The sequence below is a fragment of the Plecotus auritus genome (assembly GCF_963455305.1).
Source record: "Plecotus auritus genome assembly, chromosome: 9".
Classification (NCBI taxonomy): domain Eukaryota; kingdom Metazoa; phylum Chordata; class Mammalia; order Chiroptera; family Vespertilionidae; genus Plecotus; species Plecotus auritus.
The window spans coordinates 135924520-135950372 of record NC_137783.1 but is presented as its reverse complement, the minus strand read 5'-3'; the positions used below and the strand labels follow the sequence as shown (position 1 = coordinate 135950372).

General features: G+C 50.1%; 1 protein-coding gene across 1 annotated transcript; it reads right to left on the bottom strand.

Annotated features, from left to right (window-relative positions):
- Window positions 1-1176: 1176 nt before the first annotated feature.
- Window positions 1177-25853, bottom strand: SLC43A3 (solute carrier family 43 member 3). The gene is made up of 13 exons (XM_080688198.1): window positions 25726-25853; window positions 24703-25073; window positions 23897-24026; window positions 15583-15629; window positions 11779-11855; window positions 11484-11576; window positions 8979-9118; window positions 7854-7948; window positions 6597-6770; window positions 6249-6368; window positions 3655-3841; window positions 2912-3035; window positions 1177-2365 (listed from the first exon to the last, which is right to left on the bottom strand). Exons 2-13 carry the CDS (start codon window positions 24884-24886, stop codon window positions 2261-2263), a joined length of 1476 nt encoding a protein of 491 aa, XP_080544324.1. The 5' UTR covers window positions 24887-25073; window positions 25726-25853; the 3' UTR covers window positions 1177-2260.

Below are 25853 nucleotides of genomic sequence, written 5' to 3'. Positions count from 1 at the left end.
GGAACTCAGGGCTGCTGAGAGCCCAAGGAAAGTTTTTAGAGGAGATGGCAGGTTTCCCTGGCAGAGACGGGGCGAGCCCTGGGTGCAGAGGAAGTGGGCGTTCACAGACCCAGAGACCAGGAACTTGGGTCCATGGGGATGAGTTCTGTGTCCCTGGAGGTGGAAGGTGAAGAGGGCAGGGGAGAGGAAGAGGTTGGCATCACATTGCTAGGAGCCTTGAATGCAAGGCAGGAATCTAGACTTTTTGTGTGGGCAACAGGGAGCCTTGTTGAAGACAAAAACAGGAACTTTCCGAGCAAGATTAGGTGAAAGATACCCGTTAGGGCTCTGGTGTCGGTCTCCAGACCAGGCTCCTGGACCCCTGGAAATTACCCTTCAGCAGTTCAGAGAAGAGCTGGCTTCAGACCCTGTGCATCTCATATTCCCAGCAGCTAGGACCATGCCTGACCCATTTATTGTAGGGGCTCAATAAACATTTGTTGAATGAATGAATGAATGCCCCCTCTCCTTCACTGTCCTCCCCCAGTTCCTCTCCTGGCTAAGTGGAATGTAACATCTAATGTATTGCAGATTCTCCCATCTCCCTCATCTACCATCTCTCTCCCTTCTGGCCCCTCTTCCTCCCTCCTTGCTACCCTCTCCTCTCTGGCCATGGGCAAATAAAAGAACAAACACTCATGTGTTCCAGCCATGTGCTAAGCAGTAGCAATTACTTTAAATTCTCACCAACGCCCTCAGGATAGAAATGACTAACTGCACTTCGCAGGTGAGGAAATTGTGATTCAGAATGGTGCAGGGACTTGCCCTGGCAGCTAAGTGGCAGGCGTGAGACCCACATGGGGACCTTCTGACTCACCTAGTGTTCCCAGCTAGCAGGGAGGGAGGGTGCAGTGTAGAGGTGGAGGTGGGGTAGGGAAGAAGAGGAGACAAAGGGAGAGATTCCTTGGGGCAGGAGGTCTCAAACCCTCATCCCAGGACCAGGTGGGTGGATCCCAGTCTCAGGGCTTCTGTTCCACCTGTGAATCCAGCAGCCACATCAGGATGCTGCAGTCAGATTCCTCCACCTCCACTTGGGTGCTCACTGCCCCAGGCTGGGGACCAGGCAGGAATACACACCCATGCCCATGCGCCCGTGCACACACACACACACACACACACACACACACAGCCCCAAAGCCTGGAGAGGCAGAGCAATAGTTGCCTTAGGCAGAGATGCTTTATTTATCTCAAAATTATCCCCCAGAGAAATCTTTTGTTTAACACTCTAAGTTTAAGTAATCATGCCCCTTCTTGAAGATGAAAACATGCCCAAAAGGCTTCGTCGGAAATCCTTTGGTCAAGCAGGCCAGCTGGTTCCTAAGGCTCCTTGGGTGGCCTGACTCCGTCACTGTTCTTAACGCCTTCCAGAACATCAGAAAGAGCCTCCAACTCCAGAATCCTCTCGTTTTACAGATGGGAAGATTGATGCTTAGACCAGACAAGGGTCTGCCTCTGGTCCTCCAGCATCAGTGGCAGAGCTGGGACTTAGGTCCAGGGACCCCACCCCCACCCCGTCTGCTCCTCTTTCTCCCCACGGCTCACTGCCATCCTACCACTAAGGCTGTGCCTGTGAGGGCGAACTGGGTGCCACCACTAGATGCCAGACAGCGTAGCTGAGGCATGACGACCTGACCTGGCACTTCACCTGGAAAACCACCTGACAGCACAGAGCCCAGGCACATCCGGGCTTCAGGGCCAACCATCACCTCACCTCCCCTGCGCCAAGTCTGCCGAGGCCCTGGGCTTCCTGCCCTGGACGGAAGGAGAACCTCCACGTGCCTTTGCCTCAGGTATACATGATGTCAATCAGCCTGGCAACTGAGCTTTTTTTCCTGCTGATAAACAGTCTCGGCTGGCAGTTAAATACATCTTCTTTTTTAAAAAAAGATAAAATAATGGCTACTTGCCCAGCCAGCATGGCTCAGTGGTTGAGCATTGACCTATGAACCAGGAGGTCACGGTTTGATTCCTGGTCAGGGCACATGCCTGGGTTGCGGGCTTGATCCCCAGTGTGGGGCATGCAGGACGCAGCCAATCAATGAATCTCTGTCATCGTTGATGTTTCTTTCTCTCTCCTCCTCTTTATTCCTCTCTCTGAAGTCAATAAAAATATATTTAAAAAATAATAATAATAATGGCTACTTAATACAAGTAGCCAGGGTGGGCAAAGTCTTTCTGGACACAGGTCCTCCAAGAAAGATAGGCAAAAGCATCCGGAGGGTTAAAAGGTGGTTGCAGGGGCGGTTGCTTTCTGCCAGCACTCGCGGTACACCAGGACGGGGTGGACGAAGGTCAGGAGAGTGACCAGCACCAGCATCACGTTCACCTGGAGGGGGAGAGGCGGAGTGAGGCGGAATCCAGGACTCTGAGTAGCATCCACCACCAGCAAAGGGACCAGAATTCTCCCTGGTTCCTCTTCCACTGTCCACTCAGACACAATGGTGCCTCAAGGAAAATCTAGTGGGTACTTTCATTCTGCTCTGCGGAGCAGGCTGGGGAAAGGATCCTATGCCCATGTCACAGGTGAAGAAACAGAGGCTTCCAGAGCAGCCAGTGACCTGTGCAAGGTGATGTGGGAAGTGGTAGAGGCCCCAGCTAAACACACCTCTCCTGACTATTAAGTGAGGGCCGTCCAATGTCAATCTAGCAATTCTCCTCGGTTGTAGGTTCAGTCCTTTCTTTTTCTCCCAACAACTGGTTGGAACTCTCATTCTACACTTTGCTGACCTTTTAAATGCAGCTGACAGTTGTGTGGTGGTCAGGGCACTTTCAGGTTTGGGGGTGCCCCCTGCTGGGGTCCCACAGAGTTGCCCCAGACTGCATGTCCTGGCTGGTCAAAGGCCAGGACCCCTGATGTCCCCAGGGTACTCACATAGAACGGGTCGTTCTGGAGGGGACCTTTGATGAGCATGAAGATGGGGAACTGCAGCAGAGACACAATGGCTGACAGGGCCATCACCAGCCCAAAGAGCTTCCCAAAGTGCTCGGAAGGGAAGCTGGGGAGAGACAAGGGGGTTGCAGTGAGCTTCAGGGTCCCTCCCCCCAGCAGGGGCCTGGCCTCGGTGGCCCTTTGTCAGCCACTTGCTCCCGACTCCCCTGACCTAGGCTTGCCTTCACCCCCCCACCCCCACGCAGCCTTCCCCTCTGCTGTGGCTCAGCCTTTCAAACCACAGAACACAGAGAAGGCATTGTGCCAGGCCTGGGAAACCAGCAGGGACCCAGACACAGGCTGTGCCCCGGGGAAGCCTCAAGGAAAGGACAGACACATCACAGATCACTCTACGCCAGATGATGCGAGCGCCGAGGAAGCAAGACTAGGTTGGGTGCCAAAGGCACAAAGAAAGAAACTTTCTATCCTGGGAGAGTTGGAACAGGGGGCCCTGCAGGGTGAATAGGAGTTCACTGAACTGATAACAGAGGCAGAGGGGAGAGCTGATGTGAAGGCTCCCACCAGCTCCCACCTCCAGGCATCACCCCCTCCACCTGCTCCCAGACTCTATCTCCCTCACCTGACCACCTCCAGGTCCATCCTCACCTCCTGATTTCTTACCTCCAGCACACTTCTTTTTGCCCCAGTGTGTCCCCCATTATGTAACACACCCCAACCCCACTTACGCGACGGTGAGGAAGGCAGCGTTGCCCCCGTAGAGGAAAGAGCGACTGATCACTTGCAGGACGAAGGTGCCGTACTGGAGAGGGAGGACGGGGACCGAGGCACAGATGGCAAAGCCCAGGCACAGCAAAGCCGTCAGGGCCAGCGAAGGCACCGCTGCGGAAAGGGCCACGACTGAAGCCGAAGAACCTGGTTCAAGGGGGGAGAGGAGAGGCTGCCTGGAGGGGGCACCATGGAGGGCAGGGAGGAGGTGAGAAGACGGGGAGAAAAGGAGGAGCCACCATGCACCCAACCATCCAGGCCGAAGCCTGGGGTCATTCTTGAATCCTCCTTCTCCCACATGCCCCATCTCCAATCCATCATCAATGTTGATAATCACTGCTTAAATATCATTCAGATGTATCCACTCCTCTCCATCCCCACTGGCACTTTCTGGTCGTAGGCCACCATCAACTCACTCATAGATTCTTACAATGACCTCTGACTGGGCCCCGTATCAGCTCTGGCGCCCTCCAACCCAAAGCCAGTTTTTCTCAGTAGCACTACAGGTGATGGCCAAAGACTGGAAACCATCCAAATAGCCACCAAGAGGGGAATGCCACATCCACTCCACTGCAGCCACACCCGGAGAACCAGGCAGCAGCCCAAGGGATGAGGGCAGATCCCTGTGGAACGGGATGGGGGTAAGGAAAGAGTGAAGAAACCAAATGGAGTCACTGTAGTCAAGCTGACAAAACCAACCCCTAAAACCGAGAGGATTACGCCTAGAGGTCACAGGTACTAGATTGGTAAAATTTCCACTGGCAAAGATGGGACAATTCGGGCATCCAGAAGAATGTTGATAGAAATACATTCAAATATATTTAAAATGAAACTCTTAAAGACAAACAACGGGTAGTCACCCTAGAGGTTGCTAAGGCAACGTCATTATTATGAAATGCAAACAGAGGAACAACCAAGCATTTATTTCAGGATAACAAATAGAACTTTCCCTCTTTCCAGGGGAATTCTAGCTATTAAAATCGAGAGGGAAGCTAGGAATAGAAAATCGCCATTTTGTAACCCTAATACAATAATGGGTCCAGGCATTGATCCTCAATGGCGGCTAAAATCATTAGGCAGGCAGCTGATGGGAAACGTTATAATGGGCCATCGGACGGACGATGTCTGAACCTACTGATCAATCCTAACATCATAAAGCAGGGACAACGGTACCAGGGGCCCACTGAGCTCCAGCGCTGAATCATTCTCACCAAAAAATATTACACCAAGACTTCTCAGCCTCCAATCTGCCTGTTTACAAGAAATACCCAATCGAAGAGACATTTTTTTCAGTGACAGGAAAAGGATGCCAAATCCAAAACTGGGAGATTTCACAGGCCAAATGACCCGGTTTCTTCAACAAATAAACAACAGGGTGGGGGAAAAGTGAGAGCAGGATACAGATTTTAAAAGACAGAAAAGGAACACCAAATAAAAATACACTATGTGGGTAATATTATAATAGTTAAAATCCTTTTATTCTTGAAATATTAATGTTTATTGCATGTAATATTATTATATGTAAGATTATTTTTCTTGAATAAAAAAAATACACTATGTGGACCCTAATTTGAACAAACCAACTGTAAAAAAACCTATTTGAAACAACTGGAGAAATCTGAACAGAACTGCTTATTAGATGATAGTAAGAAACTACTGGGGGTGTTTTAGGGGTGATAATGACATTATAGGGATGTGTGAGTAAGAGAGGCCTCATTTGTTAGAGATACTAACTGAAGTGTTTACAGATGAAATGATTTGATGTCTAAAACTTGCTTTCACAGACTCCATCCAGCTGGGGTAGAAGAGAAGCAGTGCCAGAAAGTGGGGGAGGGGTATGGATGAAACTGCAGAACAGTTACTCTACTTTAGTCTCTCCCCACCCCCGACCTCCACAGGTTAATATATCTCGGTGCCCCTCTCTTCCTTCAACACCTCCAAGGAGCTTGGCCTGGTGTGCTGCCTGCCCCTTCTTACTTCTCTCTCTCCACCCCTTTCCCACCACTCCCTAGCACTCTGTGCCCTAGCAAGTCTGAATCACTTTCTGGAATTCCCCAGATTCCTCAATGTTTCGCTCTCTCCTTCACCATCTTAACCCCACTATATTCTTGGGCCACTCCCAGGACCCTCCTCTTCACTCCTCACTTCTTACTCATCCTTCAGGTCCCGGCTCAGATGCCACTTCCTCCAGGAAGCCTTTCCTAACACCAATCCCATCCTCTCCTGGACCAGGTTATGTGCCCTTCTTCATATCCCCATAGCCCCCTGCAGGTTTACTTCATGGACTGCAATGACTGATACCTGCCTTTCTCCAACCTCTAGACTGAGAACAGCTTGACAACAAGGTCATATCTGCCTCGTCCATTGTTGCATCTGGAACTGTGGATGGCACATAATTGGCACTCAATGACTAGTGGGTGAGTGGATGGATGGATGGATGGATGGATGGATGGATTCAAGTACAAAAAAATTAAGAACAAAGAGAAGATGGGCATGGAGGTTAATGAAGACCTCTCCCCTCCTGCTCCTTGATCCTGAGGAGCCCAGTTCTCACCCGTCTTTCTCGCTTCCTTTTGGTACTTCTGCTTAAGCTGGTCCATGAGCAGGCCGTTCCAGGGGGCACACAGCATTCCAAAGAACTGAGTGATGGCAAAGGCATTTGTGTAGCTGCTGACTGCAGAGGACAGAGGGGGGTTGGGTGGTAAGAAATTTCCAGAACTTTCTTACAGGAGAGGATTTTTCTCCCCCTGCCCTTACCCAGCCTGATCCTCCTGCCCATATCCCTGCTCAGATCTTCCTCTGGAGCACATAGCCCTGCTAAGCTTAGCACCCCACACCCTCGAGGTTCCAAGTCCCCAGTGGGATATGCAGTGGGCTGCCTCCCCCCAGCCCTGCCACATACCCAGTGCCCTGTCCCCACTGGCCAAGTTGGTCAGTAGAGAGTTGAGGGTGCCAATGAAGAGGTAGTGCCACAACTGTATCACAGACAGCCACACCAGGTGCCAGGCAAAGCGCCGGGAGAGAACAGAGCTCTTGAAAGAACGGGACTCCTCCAGCTGCCCTGGTCCTGGGATCTCTGTCGGGAAAGGAGGGTCTGGCATGAATTACAAGGCATATGGAAGGCTGGGATGGGCAAGAATGTGGAGGCCCTAGTGGGAGAGCCTGAGGTCCAAGTTCGCCTTCTCTTCTGGCCTTCTAGAACTCATCCGGCGAGCAGTCCGAGCTGTCTGCAACTCACACATCCCCTCCTCTAAGCCTTTGTCATCGGCTCTACCACCTTGAATGACCCTCCCTGTGTTCTCTGTCTGTTGAAATCTCATCTGTCTTTCATAGCTTGGATTCAACACCACTTTTTGTACTGACACTTTATATCAATCTTTCTCAGCCAGGGTGGTGAACAGAAAGACAAGGAGAGGAGAATGGTAGAGATGAGCGGAGGGTTAGTGGTAGACAGCTGCTGTTTTGCCTGCTCCCCATCCCCCCGAGTTCTGTTTGGTCCCAGGATCCAGGTTTCTTCTGGAAATCTCCCCTGCCCTGCTCTTCGTGGTCCAATGGGACTGTGAGTCCTGTGTTCTGTGCCTCAACCAAGGTGAACCAATCGATCGTTCTTCCTGGAGAAGCAGACAGGCTGTGAGTTTGGACTAGGACCCCTGATTCTGTGCTTCCTGGAGCCTGGCAAGTTCATTTTCCCTTAATTTTGTGAGCTTCCCAGAATCCTATTCTTGTTTCTACCTTAGCCAGCAGTGGTTGGTGATGTTTATACCAAAGATCCAAAACAGACAGAGGAGGGAAAGGAGGAGGCCATTGGAGATGGGACAGTGAGAGAGGACAGACCCAGGAGACCTGCAGAAATGGGGACAAATAAGCCAGACTTGGGACTAAGAAGTTAGGGGGAAGGAAGACAATGATCGAAGAATGACTTCAGGGGGGGAAGGGGAGATGAGGAGATGAGAAAGAGGAACAGAAAACGGAGAAGAAACAAGTCTTGCCCCTCTCTGGACTCTCTATCAAATGAGGGGATTGAGAAGATCCTACAGGTCCTTTTCCACCTGCCTTTCCTGACTCTGAGCCCTGGGGGAGGCTCTGGAGGTGGGGAGCCAGGTCAGCCGCAGGGAAAGGCAGGCTCTGAAGGGGAAATGGCTTACCCAGCAGGGCTCACCTTCCTTTGGTGGCAGGAACTCCTTGGCCTGTAGATCCAGCTCTTTGGACTCGGCTGTCTCCTTCTTCTCTCTGGTGCCAGCCCCAGAGCAAAGGCTGTGGAAACAGAAGCCCCACCAGCCCGAGGACTGTGAGCAGAGTCTGGGGTTCAGGCTGGAGGACACAGTGGAGTGGATCTCCAATGTCACTGCACATTGGAATCACCTTTCACCAACCCTGATGCCCAGGTCGCAGCCCAGGCCAGTGAAATCAGAATGCCTGGGCATGGGAGCCAGGCTTTCGTATTTTTCAAAGACCTGCAAGTGATCCCAGTGATTCTCATATGCAGCCAAGTTTGGGAAGTGTGGGAAGAGTAGAACACGCCTGGGTTCAAATCCCAGCTCTGCCTCTTCCTAGCTAGCAACATGGCTCATACTTAACCCTTCTGAGCTTCCATTTTCCCATTTGGAAAATGAAGAAGAGGATATATAACCGATAGGATGTTCGAGAGACAAAACAAGAAAGCACAAGGGTCTGCAAACAGTAAGTGAGTGGCAAATGCATGCCCTCCCTCTGCTTTTGGTGGTGATGGACTACAAACAGTCGAATTTTCCTTCACCTCCTCTGTTCCCCACCCTAGGCAAAGGGACTGCAACTCCAACTGTTCCCCACGCCCAGAGTTTGGGCCAACCTTGTCAGCAGCGTCAGCTAAGAGGATGAAGCAGACACAATGCTGTACCAATTCCAATTCTCAACTTTAGGAAACCTCTCTCGAACCCTGGAACCACCATGTGAAGAAGCCCAAGCTAGCCTGCTGGAGGATGAGAGCCAGGTGACCCAGACCTCCCTGTCACCGTAAATGACCACCATCCAGACCAGCCAGCCCCCAGCTAGTCTACTGATCAGATGAACTAGCCAGCTACCCACAGACTTATGAAAAAGAATAAATGCTTAATGTTTTAGACCACTGAGTTTTGGAGTTGTTTGTTATGCAGCAATAGCTAACTGATACACCCCTGTTCTACTCTTCCTCTTCTGTGATGGGTTTCCTCTGCCCTACTATTACCATGTCTGTCCCTTCCCCTGCTTCCTACCTCAGGTCACCGGAGGGGCTCTGGCCAGCAATCACCAGATCAACAGTCCTTACCCATAGCTGTAGTTGGGGGGCAGTGGGTAGGGGATGTGCCCCCGGGGCATCAGGAGGAAAGTACGCCCAACATGCCACACACTGCAGACAGAGAGGAAGATGAAGGAGGCCCTGAGGCTGATGCCCTTTTCATAAAGGAGCTGCAGAAAAAGGAGGAAAAACTTAGTGTAACACCCATGTTCACAGCAATAGTTTTCACAATATCCGGAAGGTGGAAGCACCCAAGTGTCTATCCACAAATGAATGGATAAATAAACTGTGGTTATACATACGATGAATATTACTCAGCCTTAAAAAGAAAGAAAATTCTGCCACATGCTACAACATGGATGAACCCTAAGGACACTATGCTAAGTGAAATAAGCCAGTCACAAAAGGACAAATACTATGTGATCCCACTTATATAAGGTACTTGGAGTAGCCAAATTCACAGGAACAGAAAATAGAATGGTGGTTGCCAGGAGCTGCTGAGGGGGAGCAGGAAGTTATTGCTTAATGGGCACAGAGTTTCAGTTTTACAAGGTTGAAAAGAGTTCTGGGGATGGATGGTGGTGATGGTTGTACAACAATATGAAATAACTTAATGCCACTGAACCTCACACTTAAAAATGGCTATGATGGTAAATTTTATGTTATACATATTTTGTCGTACAAAACAATGTCAGTGTAAGAAGCAAGGGCAGCCCTGCTGGTGTGGGTCAGCGGTTGAGTGTTGACCTATGAACCAGGAGGTCACAGTTCGATTCCCGGTCAGGGCACATGCCCGGGTTGCAGGCTTGATCCCCAGCAGGGGGCATGCAGAAGGCAGCCAATCAATGATGCGTTCTCATCACTGATGTTTCTATCTCTCTCTCCCTCTTCCTTCCTCTCTGAAATCAATAAAAAATATTTTTTTTTAAAAAAGAAGCAAGGGCAGGGACCCCCATTTCCAAGAATAAGTCTCTTGCCCTCCATTCTAGAAGCTAACCAATGGTACACACATAGCCTCACCCTCACCCTGTGGCTCAACCAGCAGCAGAGGAAGCAACATGCCACCATTCCCAGAGCCTTGTAGAGCCTCCAAGTATGGCTTCTTGGGGGCCTCCTAATCTTTTTTTTTTTTTTTCAATAGCAACAAAGTCTTTTTTTGTCCAAACAAAAAAAAATTATACACAAAAATTCAATTCATGAAACACATCAGTAGAGAGCGTCCCAGTCATTCTCCCCTCATTCTCCTTGGTTTACGGCATAACATCAAAGGGAATCCTTCAATGTTCCTCAACACTCAGTTTAAAGACCATTAATCTAGCCCAACTCCCTCATTTTACAGAGGGTAAAAGTGACATCCAGAGAGGAGCAACGAGTTGCTCAAGGTCAGAGTAAGCAGCAGCAAGGTCAGAGTGCACTAAGAACTCCAGCTCTTGCTCTGGCCCTTTCTCTTCTTCCAGCTCTAAGGAGGGAGGAGGGGAAGGGAGGAACATCCAGGGGAAGGAGGGTCAACCCAGGAAGTGGCTCTTATACCAGAGGTAGGAAGGCTTGAGTAAGTACCCTAGAGGCTCAGTCTTTAGGTGACCTTTCAAGCCAAGGTGCTCATGGGACGAAGCTAGTCTCATGTCTGGGCGGTGACTCCCGGAGCTCCTTCTAATCTTCCCCCATGGCCCACAGGCTTTGCCTCTGGCCTAACACAAAGCCCAAAGGGAAGTGCCAGGTTTGGCAGGTTGGAGTGTCAAAGACTCACACTCATTCTTTTCACTCATTCTTAGTGTACTAACTTTTGTCCTGCAACCAGTTGCCTCATAATCACAGTATGGCTGCCACGTTTCCAGCTATAACATCCACATACAAAGAGGAAGGGTGGGAAGGGGACCAAGGAGAAAGGCTTTCTTTTCACTCTGCTCTCACCTTCTATCAGAGAGGGAAATATCCCCTTCCAATATCTACCCCCTTCATCTCATTAACTAAGACCACCTCTTCCCCCACTAACAAGGGGGAAAGGGATTGTCAGTCATTTAGATAAATCAAGATTCATCCCCTGGGCTTGGCACTTCGCTGTCCAGATGAAATCATCAGCGCAGTGAAGAAGGTGGAATGGCTATTGGATGGGCCACAAATAGCCTGGCAACAACCCATCCTCCTGAACCCCAGCAGTAGCCTTTAGGAGAGCTGGAGAGGCCTTAGTATCTGCTCCTGCAGTCCCTTCTAGCCACCTCCCACCTCCTTGTCCAAACAAGAGGCTCACAGGTGCAAACATCCCATTGCAAAGGGATCCCACCCTATGCCCAACACTGACCCAAGCACATCATAGCCATGCCTTCCCTTAGCTTCTGCCCAAAATCCTATTAAGTTGAAAAAGGGGGCTAAAGGGTTACAAGCTCAGGCTCTAGAACCAGACAGGCCTGTTGTCAAGCTCAAATGTCACATCTCAAGCTGCAGAAGGGATGATGGAGAGAAATCATGCAAAGTTTACTAGATAGGTGTCTGGCATACATAAGTGTTCAGTAAAGCTTGGCTGGTGCTAATTTTTACCTTAACGATGAGAAAGACGGCTGAAGAAGAATCAAATGCTCCATTGTAGAGGGTGATGATGGTCGAGCGGTGTTTGCCAAATAGGTTCCCAACCTGGAGAACATATAACCAGCCTGAGTCACCTACATATTCATGGGAGCAATGTGCACCCAGCCTGTGCCAGGTCGTTATACCCAGACCACCCTCCACCCAGCAGCCACCACCCTGGCTTGGGCCAGCCCCCTGTTGAGGCAGCTGATGTCCTTATCCCTCCCCAGCCTCCCGCCAGGTGCCTGGGATGTGGGCAGGCTTCTACCTGCAGGTTGGTCATCAGAAACAGGATTCCCCCAACGGTGAGCATGGGCATGGCCAGGAAGAGCAGCATCGCTGAGCCTAGAACAATCAAAGACAGAGGTGGGTGGGTTCACAGTGTGGCCCAAACACGGAGCCTCAAACTCTGGCTCCCACCTGCTTCAAATTCTCGACAGCCCTGGAGGCAAGGCCCCAATTCTACCCAGCCTTCTAGACATTAGGGTCTTAGGATACTGGTCTGGGCTCCCCCAAAAGGAGGGACCCTGCAGAGGTCTCCTGAATCACCTTAGTCCGCACCAAAGCAGGCCCTTGGTCTGTGGCAGGATCCCTAAAAACATAGGAGGACTCAAAGTGAAGCCACTGCTCCCTGCCCTCACCGAACCAGAGCGACCCTCCACTCATCCCTGATACTGTGGGGAGAAGCCTGGACTCCCCAAGCCCAGCCCCTCATTCACGGCATGACTTTGAGCGGGATTCTAAATCTATGGCTCAGTCACCTGCTCCTCCTGCCTCATGGGGTGCTGTGAGATCTCAGTGAGAAAATGGCCATGAGCTGTCCTTCCTTTGTTCATTCAACTTTGAGCACTTTTTTCAAGCCAGGCATTGTGCTCGGCATTGGAAATGCAAGCTGAGTAAAGAATACTTCTTGCCCTTGAAAAGACTGACACGCAAAAAAAAAAAAAAAAAAAAAAATCATTACAATAGGTCTGGAAAGTGTTGGATAACAGCGAAACAACTAAAATGCCGAGGGGGAAGGGCGGCTTAATAATTAGTCTTTCCCAGACCACGAACTTCTGCCCACCTTCATGATTTTGGCCATAACCCACGCCTGTCCTAGTGTAGCAGGATAGTAAGAAGCTAGGAAAATTCCTGGACAAGTGGAATGGGGAAACTGAGAAAAGAAAATTAAACAAGGCCAACCAGTTTTGGGCAGCTTGCAGCCAGCTAGTGAATTGCAAGACTTGATCTTCCCTAATCAAGGACACTTGAGAACAAATGGTTTCTACCTCTCCTCCCTGACAGAGAATAAATAGCTTAAATCACCCTGGTCAGAGAGATAGAGAACCGAGTCCCAATTAATGCCAGCCAAACCCAAGGACAGATGAAGTCCGGGGAACAAATAACAAAAACCCGACTAGAGCCAGACAGGCTCGAGATAAAAGCAAAACAGTAAAGCTGACCAAAGAATAATCCCACACTCCCCTACATGCTCATTTTGATGCATCAGCATATTTAAAATGCACATGAATATTCTGCTGAAACCCTCCCCTAAGATTCTTGCCCGCCGAGATAAAAACCCTCAAGACAAAGGATGCCAGCGCAGGCTCTCCCAGCAGCATGCCCTTGCCTTATCCCAGGCATGAGCTTTTTTAGTTTCTTTCTCCTAAACTCTAAGGGTCCCCACAAGACTGCAACTAAGGGTGCAGTGGGCAACAGCAGCTCATCCCAGGCTCACCCCCTGAACCCATCTCCAAGGCCCCCCTTTCTCTGACTTTCCAGTGAGCTGACAGCAGCTGGCCTTGATTCACTTCTTTCCTATAACGCTTCTAGTGAGCAAAGCAGAGTCCCACCTAGGCTCTCTCCTGCTGCTTCTTCTACCTTAACCCCCGCTTCCTGGTTTCACTGTCCCCAGCTTTAATAAAAGTAAAGTCACCTGGACTCAAGTTGTGAAAGCTTTCCTGCATGAAGTCAAGAACCCACACACTACCAGCTGGCCTGAGGAAAGACCCACTCTGGGCCAGGTCCCCGTCTGGTAACACTAGTATTTGCTAACATGTTTTCTTTAAGTTGACTCACTTTTTTAAAAAAATATGTTTTTTATTGATTTCAGAGAGAGGAAGGAAGAGGGAGAGAGAGAGAGAGAAACATTGATCAGCTGCCTCCAGCACACCCCCTACTGGGGATCGAGCCGGCAATTTCCCTGGCCTGTCAGTACATGGGACCACATTCAGCCAACTGAGCCACACCCGTCAGACTTGATTCACTTTTATCCAAAAGAAATCTATTATTTTTAAGGGAAATTTCATATCACTGCTGTAAATGAAAAGCAACCTGTGTTGCTTGTCATGAATACCAAGTAACTTCGAAAACAAATACAATGAAAGGAAAACAATATTATTAAATTGTAACCGGATGCATTTGCCCTCGGAACGCTCACAGCCTGGAACCTGCTCCTGCCGTCGTGCCCGAGTCCCACCAGCCCCACCTCAACACCTCCATTCATGAACTCAGAGGACTGAGAGGGAAAGAAAAGAGAACGACTTTTCCACCAGGTGGGTGACTCGGTGTTTGTGAATGTAGCATGTGTGTGTTTCCTAATATCCACTGAAGCAATAAACGATTGTTCTACACCTTAAGGAGCAGGTAAAACGCCCAGGGCTGTGTTCGCACTATCTACCTTACCATTTCCGTCTTTATACAAGGTAAGGGTCTCCTAAGGCATGAAAGATTGGTTGCAATTCGTCTCACAATAGGGTGGGTGTGGTCCCGACATTTCCCCAAAAACAAAATGCTCTGTTATGGAGGAAGGAGGAATTGTTCCTCCAATGATTCATAAATGAATCACACACCCCAGCCACTTGAAAATCCTTTACGAGCTTTTAGGAAAGAAGAAGCTGGTGTGATGAGGAGAGTGGCTTTAAATAACTGGCTACAGGTGCCAGGCTATGAGGTCTGTTTGGACAAAGATACCCAGCCTGTCCGAACTGGGCACAGATGGAGATGATCCTGTGTCACCCTCCGGCTTCAGCACAGGTGCTACATGCGCACGAGTTACGTGCTGTTACTGACTCCAAAACTGAGCCACGTGATCTGACACTGGGAGTAATGTTGGAAGGCATCTCTTCCAGTGGTCGGCAAACTCATTAGTCAACAGAGCCAAATACCAACAGTACAACGATTGAAATTTCTTTTGAGAGCCAAATTTTTTAAACTTAAACTTCTTCTAACACCACTTCTTCAAAATAGACTCGCCCAGGCTGTGGTATTTTGTGGAAGAGCCACACTCAAGGGGCCAAAGAGCCGCATGTGGCTCACGAGCCGCAGTTTGCCGACCACGGTCTTAGCCAGTCAGAGAGAGGTCTCTCTCTGGCTTCAGTTTTCTCCACTACATAATAGGGAAGAGGTTAATGAACCAGCTTGGAATTCCCAGACTTGGGACATTTTCTATGTTTGTAAACCAGTAAAATTTAATACAACTTTTGACTACCAAAGGGTGGTCCACTTTTACCCTGCTAAGTAAGGCTATTTTCTTTTCTTTTTTTCCTAATATATATTTTATTGATTTTTTACAAAGAGGAAGGGAGAGGATAGAGAGTTAGAAACATCAATGAGAGAGAAACATCGATCAGCTGCCTCCTGCACACCTCCTACTGGGGATGTGCCCGCAACCAAGATTCATGGCCTTGACCAAAATCGAACCTGGGACCCTTCAGTCCGCAGGCCGACGCTCTATCCACTGAGCCAAACTGGTTAGGGCAGTAAGGCTATTTTCAAAAGCAACTGCCATTCATGTTATTATTTCATTTTTAAAAGAGAGCATTTTAACACATACCAGAGGAAGGATGTATCTCTTGAATAGATGCTACTGTCTGAAGCAATGCCTCCGTTGTCCTTACTTTTCAAATTTCTCAGTAGACTAAACTGTTTCCATGGACCAGCAATAATTCTTTCAAGGATTCTTTCAAGCTCAACGTCTGTGGATGTTTGCATAACCGTGGGGGTCAGTGTGTCCTGCCATTACCTTCTGCACCTGCCCCATCCACCAGGTGCCCCTGAGGTGTCCCTCCCTCCACCTGACAGCACTCACCTGCAGAGATGAAGGCTATGATGAGCGTGGCACTAGTGTAGAGAAATCTGAAATAGACAATGGTAGATGGAGAGTGTCGTCAAGAAAAGAGAAACCTGGAAGGGCAGGGCAGATGATGACCGTCCAGGCCAGTCCCTTGGAGAAATTTGCCTGGTCTCCAAATCAAAACCTTGAGTCCTGATTCCTCTTGGCTGTGTAACCATGGGACAGGCACTGCCCTTCTCTGAGCCTCGGTAGCCTTTTCTATAAAAGGAAATGTCTGTACCAACCTAGACCCCAAGATGAAAGTTCTGGGGTACTATAAGTCAAGTCCACAATCCCAAGGTCATGGGGATCTCTTAGCAGTTTAGGGGTCTTGAAAGCATGGGGTAATAAAAGTAGTGCCTAAGTGTGATATTGTGATTTATCATAAGAAATGTAAATTTGGTCTTTGTCCTCAGCCCCTGACACAGGGCTCCTAACACCCTTTTATTTATTTTTTAATATATATATTTTATTGACTTTTTACAGAGAGGAAGGGAGAAGGATAGAGAGTCAGAAACATCGATGGGAGAGAAACATCGATCAGCTGCCTCCTGCACACCCCCTACTGAGGATGTGCCCGCAACAAAGGTACATGCCCTTGACCGGAATCAAACCTGGGACCTATCAGTCCCCAGGCCAACGCTCTATCCACTGAGCCAAACTGGTTAGGGCTCCTAACACCCTTTTAAATTCCTAAGTGATAAGAGCTCTAGGAGTATCTTTCTCGTTCTGATGAGGCAACTCTGGGTAGGCTCCTGGATGGGGCTGCTCACCAGAAAGACTAAGCCATGAAGTGAAGCTTGGAGTTTTCAGCCCCCGCCCCTCCCCCAACTTCTCTAGAGAGTGGGGAGGGGTTGGAAACAGAATTAATGACTGGCCATGCCTACTTGAGAAGCCTCCATAGAATCCCAATAGCAAGGGGTTCGGAGAGCTTCCAGGTTGGTGAACACATCCACATACCAGGAGGGTGACACACCCCAACTCCACGGGGACAGAAGCTCCTGTGCTCGGGACCCTCCCAGACCTCACCCAATGTGTCTCTTCATTTGTCTGTCTGTCTGTGTCCTTGATCCTCCCCTTTAATGAACCAGTAAAGCCCAGCTGATATGGTTCAGTGGTTGAGCGTCAACCTAGGAACCAGGAGATCATGGTTCAATTCCTAGTCAGGGCACATGCCCAGGTTGTGGGCTCAATCCCCAGTGTGGGGTGTGCAGGAGGCAGCCAATCAATGGTTCTCTCTCATCATTGATGTTTCTATCTCTCTCTCCCTCTCCCTTCCTTTCTGAAATCAATAAAAATATATTTTTTTAAATGAACCAGTAAATACAAGCCAGTGCTTCCTTGAGTTCTGTGAGATGTTCCAGCAAATAATTAAGTCCAAGGGGTGGGGGTGGGAGTCATGGAACCTCTAATTTGTAGCCAAGTCTGACCGAAGTTGTGGGTAACCTGGGGAACCTACCATTGTGGTTGGCATCTAATGTGGGGGGCAGTCTCGTGGGATTGGATGCTATCTCCAGGTAAAGGATGTCAGAATCGAGTTACACTGAAGGACACCCAGCTGGTGTCCAGAATTGCTCAGTGTGGGAAAACTCCACATACACTTGGTGACCAGAGTGTCAGAAGGGAAGTGTTCTGCATGGAAGTAAGGAGAAAAGAGAGTGGTAGGTTTCTCAGATATAGTTGGTGTTGGTGAGGTGGGATTGGCCAGAGTGACCCTGGCTCACAGAAACAAGTGGTGTGTGAAAAGAAAGGATGAAAGGGTGTGGGGTGAAGAACCTCTGATTCCTGGGTGACCACATGGTCCCCCATGGTGTGGACCAGCAGCGGTGCAACAATAAGTTACCAAAGGTAAAATTACCAACAGAATTTAGAGATGAATCCAGCTGTCTGGGAATTGGTTCACTGGATGCATAAGAAAATGCAAACTAATAAGGAAAAGGTGAAACACATAATCTCTTGGTCACCGTTAGCTGTAATAGCTCAAGTGAAATTAAAAGAGAGTGCTGGGTCAGACCTTGAGGCTGGGCCAAGTTCAGAGCTGGGTCAGTCTGAGCCACAGCCGCTAGCCTCAAAGCCACCCACCAAAGGAAAAATTATGCAGGGACAACAGAAAGTACCTCTAAGACCTCCGGGCACCACGAAGGCTGAAGGCCGTCAGTGCGAGAGGAGAGCAAAACCAAGATACCATTGAAACCAGGGGCACAGCATGAAGGAGGCGTTTCAGTTTGTGGATCGGTGTCATCAGCTTCCCGGGGAAGCTTTACTGAAATGGATTGTGAGGGTAACTTACTTGGGGCTGTGTCTTTGGTTCTGAATGCTGCGGTGGAAGAGCATGTCGGGGTGGAGACAGGACCCACATGGAACAATGGAACAATCGCAGATGGCTGTATGTGATCCAGACACAAGGAGGCTGTTCCTGAGGGAGGGGCCAGCCTGGTGCACTTGATAAAAGCCACTGTATGGTCTGGCCGTGTCCCCCATCTGTGCCCAGTGGACACCCCAGATGAGGCAGCTGCTACGCTTTGTATGCAAACCACCTGGGAGTGACTCTAATGAGGACCAGGACAGGGACCCACTGAATATGCCCGTTACCCAGGTCATGGTGAATGCTGTGGTTAAGGGGGCCCTTTCTCGTGGGCACCCCACATAACCATAATACGGCAAAACCGAAAAACAGTTCAGGGAGCCTTATTGAGTTTGGTGTCTCTGCTTCCCCTCCAGGCTCTTACAGATGTTAATAACTGCATTAGTTTCATTAACAAGAGAATGGGGGAAGGCAGAGGAGAGACTCTAGGGACTGGTTTTAGCAGGGTAGAAATTTTCTTTTTTTTTTTTAATCCTCACCCCAGGATATGTTTTAATTGATTTTAGAGAGAGAAGGGAAAGAGAGAGAAACATTGATGTGAGAGAGAAACATCGATCAGTTTCCTCCTGTATGTGCCCCGATGGGGGATCGAACCCGCAACCTAGGTATGTGCCCTGGTCGGGAATCAAGTCACAATCTTTAGGTGCATGGGGTGATGTTCCAACAACTGAGCCACCGGCCAGAGCAGCAGGGTAGAAATTCTAAATGGGGAAGGAATAGGTGATTAAAGCAAATAGCACTGTGTTTTCACCATCAAATTCAGGATTGTGGCCTTTCCTTCCTGCCTTTGTATGGGACCCAAGAGATACTGGCTCCTTTGACAACCTTAAAAGTGGACTCCAGGAATGTCACGAACACACTGACCTTTGCGACCAAACCCAATGTCACTGGGCACAAAGGCTGCGGCTTTTGGCCATCCTCCACCAGCCAGGGCCTGACACACTTCAGGGTGATAGAATGGAGCTTCTGCTCCTACTTTTCCCAAAACAACCCCTTTTAGCATGTTAAGTGGCTCCAAAAGAGCCGGCCTGCGGGCTGGGCCCAATGGGTTTTCTGGTTCTGTTCATCATGCCGCCACCCCGCTGACCTCAGCCTCCTGGCCCAAAGAAACCTACACTTGCCTATCCTGCCAGCACCGTGGGCCTTAATCCAGAGGTTTTGATACAGCACTACCAAAGGCTGGCTGGGCAAAGGGGACCCCCTGCAGGTCCCCCAAACAAGTGCCGTCTGTTTATCCCAGGTTAGAAAATGTTGGAAGCCAGAGACAGAGATGACAATGAGAAACCTGATCAGCAGTCGCTTGTGGCAGATTCATCAAGTTAAAGATTGACAACAGGGCCAGAGTCCCTTGACCCCTCACGGGGGACCCAAAGCCTCTCCTACACAAGAGTGGGTAAATACCGGGGTGAAAAAGAGAAGTACCAAAACCCATTGGTGAAGCTCTGAGGAGGGTGACAATTTTTTGTAAGAGAACACGACAATGTAAGAGTTGATAAGATTGTGAAAGTGGGACTGTTGAAACAGGTTTTATGAGAAGCGGTGTGTTCCCTTTACGTAATGTTTTATGAGCATGGCTAATACGTCATCCTGGGGATCACAGCCATGTGGAGCTAGACCAGCGAGATGGCAAAGGCCTGTGGGCACCTCCCAGCGACAATTACTTGGCTTTGACCTAGAGAACTTCCACCTGAGGGGCATTTATTATCTTGTTATCAGACATGAATTGAAGCTACATGGATGACTAAAGAATACAAAATGATCGTAAAATCTGCAATACCACAATGTCTAGGACGATGTTGTAGAAACGCCCCAAAGCGGGTGGCAGAGCCCAGGAGAGTTCCCTAATGGAATGGTTTATACGGGATCACACTGCCTGGGAGTCAAGGAGGAGATACTGCCAAGCAGGAGCCTCTCTCCCCCTAGGTCTGACCCCAGACCTGTGTGAGGGGCTACCGGAGTCTCCTGTCACTTGGACTCTACCTTACAAAGGATGCTTAACTGACCACCAAGGAGCTGCCTGGCTTGTGGATGGCAGTTCCACTGTGAGTGGACAACATCCTGTTTGTGAGGCCACCACTCTGATCAAAGAAGGTAGAAACCGATCAGCTCCGTGGCTGAGCTGCAGGCTGTTCTCCTAGCAAAGACGGAAGAACCGAACAATGGAAAGGGGCCCTGAGTTTGGGTTTTTACTGACTCATAGGCAGTGGCAATGACCTGGCCACATGGACGAGCAGAGGGCAGCAGAAGCTTAGCCTATTAAAGGGATGCCTGTATGGAGTATAGCCCTGTGGAAATCACTATGTCCATCCAAAGAGCCCCTTGCCAGGCTCAGAGAATGACTGAAATCAACAAGCCTATGTCCCTATGTGCTCACTCAAAGTGGCCACCTGGGTCCATAAAATGAGGGGACCTGGGCTGCTGCAGCAATGCACAGATGGGCTGGACCTAGACATTGCCCTCTTGCAACCTCTAAGGCACAAAAGTCCAGTAAGAGCTGTCTGCCTGCCAGCAAAAGAGACAGAGACTGCAGATGGCCTTGTGGCAGATCCCTGGGGGGAAGGACCTGAACAGAGTTGGCAAGAGAAACTGGCGCTGCAAGCCCTGGGCAGCTACAAATGATCCCGACAGGAATAGCCTCTGACTCTGGACCAGGCTTTGCTGATCAGTGGTAGCTGCAAATACTCAGCGTGCTATAAAAGAACCAACATTGTACCAATCTGGATGGGTGACCATCATTTCTTCAGGCCAAGGAGACAATGTCTGACAATGGACAGAGCTATCCTCAGAGTACTGATTTGATAGAGAATTGGGATGAGCTATTGAAACACTGGTTGTGGAAAATGGTGGGAAATGAGGGCATGAAGGACTGGCTTACACGCACTCACAAGTGTGTGCTCAGACTCAGCATCAGGGAGACTTAAAGGAATGTCCCCATTAGACAGATGTCCCTGTTTTTCTAGTGGATCTGAAGAAGAGGATGTAGGGAAGGAAAGTTGCTGGTATTCTTTCTGCCTCACATTGACTCAACTGTGCTCCCCACTGGGCACAGGACCACTACAAGGAATGGAAGCGGCCGGATTCCTACCCAAGAAACTATAACTGTGTTTGACCTTTATGTAACAATTCCTAAGGGCTCTATGGGGCAGATTGTGCCTTCAGTCCACCTGGCAAAACTCGGGGCCAACAGTGAATGCTGCTAGATTGCCCACCTGGTGGTAGAGACAGCCCGCTAGTTCTGCACCTGTGTAACCTGACCCCATCTGAACAGAAATGGACAGAGGCGAGGCGGGGAAGGGCACTTGCTAGACTAGTATTGCTGCCTGCAACCCAGACCAGCAGGGTGGAAACATTTGAGTATCAGTGGAGGAATAGTAGCTGGAAGTAAGGGAATGTGTAAAAAATGCAGTATGTAGTGAGGGAAGTCCAATATTACATTAACACCTCAAAAGAGGCTCCGAGCAAGAGATGAAACTGTCTCTTAGCTCAATGACACCAGCTGCCTAGAAGGGTGAAGCCAATAAATTGCTGACACCACTCCTGCCTTTGGAACTGGGCAAGATCGAAAAGAAGCCTGCAGACCCGAGTGGCCCTGGAAGACATCCTCAGACGATACGATGATGGACTGGATAGTTATTAAGACTGAATGGGATTAATAATGTGCTATATCTTTTGAACTTTATGATTGCTTTGCTATAAGGAATTCATGCTCCCGCACCAGGGGGTGATCTGTGATACTATGATATTATAATAAGAAATATATATTTGGTCTTTGTCCCCAGCCCCTGACACAGGGCTCCTAAAACCCTTGGAAATTCCTAAGTGATGAGAGCACTAGAGGATCTTTTATTCTGATGAGGCAACTCTGAGTGGGTTCCTGGATGGGGCTGCTCACCAGAAAGACTAAGCCATGGGGTGAAGCTTGGAACTTTCAGCCCTGTCTCCCCCATACACTTGTCTGGAGAGGGGGGAGGGGCTAGAACTAGAGGTGATGATTGCTCATGCCTCCTTGAGGAAGCCTCCATAGAATCACAATAGTATGGGGTTCAGAGAGCTTCCAGGAGGGTAAAGCACCTCAACTCCACGTGGACTGACGCTCCTGTGCTCGGGGCCCTCACAGCTTTAGGTAAAGAAGCTGCATTCCCTTTACCTGAATGTTTTATGAAAATGACTAATATGAATCTATCTCTTCATCTGGCTGTTTATCTGTATCCTTTATCCTGTCTTTTAATCAACTGCTGAGCATAAGTGTTTCTATGAGTTCTGTAAGCTGCTCTATCAAATAATCAAACCCACAGGGGTCAAGGTCATGGGAACCTCTGGTCAGTAGCCAAGTTGGACAGAAGTTGGGGGTAAATCTGGTGAAGGGAAGCAGAGCTTGCCACCCCAAAATATGCCTCTTTGGGACACTGATTATCTTAAGCTAATTCTTTGGAAGAAACAACAAACTCAGAAAGAACCTTTGACCTTCCCCCTAACTGCTTAAAAAAACTTAGAGGACCTGCTCCAGGATGGGAGGTATCATCACAAATAACAGCAGTTTAATCTGAACCTAGCAAGGTTGCTTGATCAGAGTCCCCTCTGTGTCCCATTGCTAAAGATGGTCCAGCTCACATTTGTTTACCAAACGTTTGCTTTTCCACCTCCATGTGAATTGCCTTCCTCCCCTTTGAAGTCCCAAACCACTACCCCGCCCCCTTTTCTCCTTAGCTCAAGATGACAGATTTTGAGCCTCTTATTCTTATGGAACCCCTGTATGTACATATGTAATTAAATTTGGTTATTTTCTCCTATTAATCTTCTTCATGTCAATTTAACTATCAGATCAGCCAGAAGAACTAAGAGTGGAAAGGGGAAATTTTCTCCTCCACCACAAGGGAGATCTACCCTCTGGGACATCTGAAATGGGGGGCAGTCTCCTGGGACTGAACCCTTAACCCATGAGATCTGACACTGTCTCCAGGCAGAGGATGTCAGAAATGAGTTACACTGTAGAACACCCAGCTGGGGTTGCAGAATTGCTCGGTGTGGGAAAACCCACACATTTGGTGACCAGAGGTGACAGAAGGGAAGTATTCTGTGGAAAGGAAAGAAGAAACACAGAAAGGGAAACTGGGATTTCCTTAACATGCTAAGGCTGGGAAAAGAGTTAGGGGCAAAGGAAGGGGAGGGAAGAGGGGAGATAAGGACCAAGAAACTGAGATAAAGTCATTCTGCACCCAAACACTTAAGAAGCAAGGGACTAATTTGACTCTCTGGGTATTTCCTGGCCCAGCCTGCCCTCCAGTCCCCGTGTCTGACAACTCATCTCTGACACACCTGCCAGGAGGTGCCTGCTTTGGGTCCTATCAGCCCCCAGTAAGCCGCTGCTTATCACTGAACGTGCCAGCACCAGTGGTACCTGTGTGAACAAGATAAAGCCCCTGACCTTCCCTGACTCATGTGCATGGGAAACCCCCACTGTCTCCCTTTCAGTCAGAAGAGATGGGAAGTTCCACCACTGGAGACCCCCTAAGACATAACCAGCTAAGCCTTTAGGGGGATGATGGAGGGAGGAGGAGGATGACTAAGCCTGGGCCCCCTGGGTGTGAGGCCTTGCAGGAGATGTGGACCAGGATCTCCAGGAAGAAGGCAGAGTGGCAATTTCAGGTATTGCTAATTTGGTAAGCCTGGCCCCAGGAAGTAGGCCTGAGCTCCTTCCTGCTCAGTTCAGCATCAAGCTGAACACACATTCACATGGAGCCGAAGGGGAAGCGAGGAGAGGGAAGTAGGAGTGCGGGAAGAAGGTGAGTCCACCCCCTGCAGAGCTTCTGGGGCAGGGCCTGGCAGGGCTGCCCAGTTGCCTGGCTTGGGTTTCCCTCAAGTGAGGCTGCTGCCAGAGGAACTCCTCTTGCCCACCTGTGCCCAGGCTGGGCCTTCAGGACTTACATGGCTATGAGGCGGGCCACGGTGGTCTTGAAACGGTCAAAGATGAAGCCGGTAGGGAAGGTCATGAAGTTGTTCATGAAGGATGCCAGGGTGAAGATGAGTAAGAACCTATCATCCTGGGCTTTGCAGTCTGGAGGAGAGACAGGAAGAGCTCAGGAGCCCGGGGTGGAGGGGCCAATCTCTGCTCCACCCTGGACTTCCTGCCAGGTGGGCATCCAGCCTGGCTCCCATCTGGGGCAGCCCCTGCCACCTCGGACAGCTTGCCTCTGGAAAGTTCTCCCCTAGGTGAGCTGTAATGTGACTGCCCCTAATTAGCCCTCAGAAGCTGGTACGTCCCTCCCCAGGCAGTCCTTGGACTAAGGTTGGGGCACAGAGGAAGGCTGGCTGACAATCCCTCCCTTTCTCCATAGAAAGGATGGCAGGGCCCTAGCCAGTTTGGCTCAGTGGATAGAGCATCGGCCTGTGGACTGAAGGGTCCCAGGTTTGAGTCTGGTCAAGGGCGCATGCCTGGGTTGTGGGGTCAGTCCCTGGCGACGGGTGGGGGGTGGGGGGGTGGGGGGTGGGGTGCAGCATGCAGAAGGCAGCCGATCGATAATTCTCTCTCATCACTGATGTTTCTCTCTCTCTCTCTCTCTCTCTCTCTCTCTCTCTCTCTCTCTCCCTTCCTCTCTGAAATCAATAAAAATATATTAAAGAAAAAATATATAAGGATGGCAGGGTAGCCAGGAGGTGGAGCCCTTCCTTCCTACCCCTCCCACCACCTGGAAACCAGACTCAGTGTCCCAGAGAAGTCATCGCTCCCTTACCTTCCATGCCCGTGGCATTGCCCATCAGCCTGGCGTCGGGTTCACACAGCTCCTCAAAGTAATGCTCTTTTTTGAAGACAAACACCAGGGATGCCCAGCCAAAAAGGACGCCTGCAAAGCCCAGGCATTCCAGCAGCCCCGTCAGCAGGGTGGCCACACGCAGGGGCAGTCCCTGGCCCGGCATGGCCTGGGCTGCAGCCGCTCCTCAGATCCCGCTGGCACTGGTGGCCTACCCAGCTGACCGCAGGAGCTGCAAGGCCTGGGGCTGGAGCACTTGGAAAATGCCTCTGGCAGGCCCTTCCGTGCACGTAGCACTGGTCCTGGCTGTGTGGGCTTGGGCAGAAACCATCAGTTGGGGGTGTCTCCAGATCCTGTAAAAGAAGGCAGAGGCTGCTTGGTGAGGGCGAAGGGGAGGGGAGAGGCAGAGGTGGACAAAATCGTTCTGTGGACTGGAGAGCCAGGCCAGCTGTTGGAAACAGCTGCAAAAGGCCTTGCCATTCCACCACCGCTGGCAGCAGGTGGCGAAGCGGGAACTGAGCCCAAATTCTGGACACTGTCCATGGACACAATGACAGCAGCAACTCTGCACCAGTCGCAGGAGGTGAGGGGACTGTACATAGGTTCTCACAAATCCTCAGGACAATCTGGCAGACTTGGTGTTTGGTTAGCTTCCCTTTACTGCCAGGAAAGCAAACGCTTCAGGGTATTTTGTCAACCTATCCCAGGTCACATGGGTTAGTTAGTCACAACTTGGGCCAGTCTAATGCCCAAAATATCCCAACTCCAACAGGAGCCTCCAGCCCTGACACTCAGACAGGACTCCCATGTCCCCTCCCCCCTCCACCCCCCTGTTCATTAGCATCTGGACAGAAAGCATGCCCAGAGGCCCAGCCCTCACCCCAACCCCACACCCACCCCGCAGAGGGCCCCCCAGGAGTCAGTGGCCTCACAGTCCATCGCCCCCCACCCCATCCCCTACTCCCTGTCCCTTGGCCAAGGGGCCAGCCCCTCCCCGAGCCCTACCCGCCTCCTCCTCCTGGGGCTCCGGGCTGTGGACTGTCTGTACTCTCCGCGGTTCGGATTCGCGCCTCTTTGTCGCCGCCCCTCCCAGTCCTGTCGCTGCCCCAGTTCGAGCACAGCCGGAAGGACCC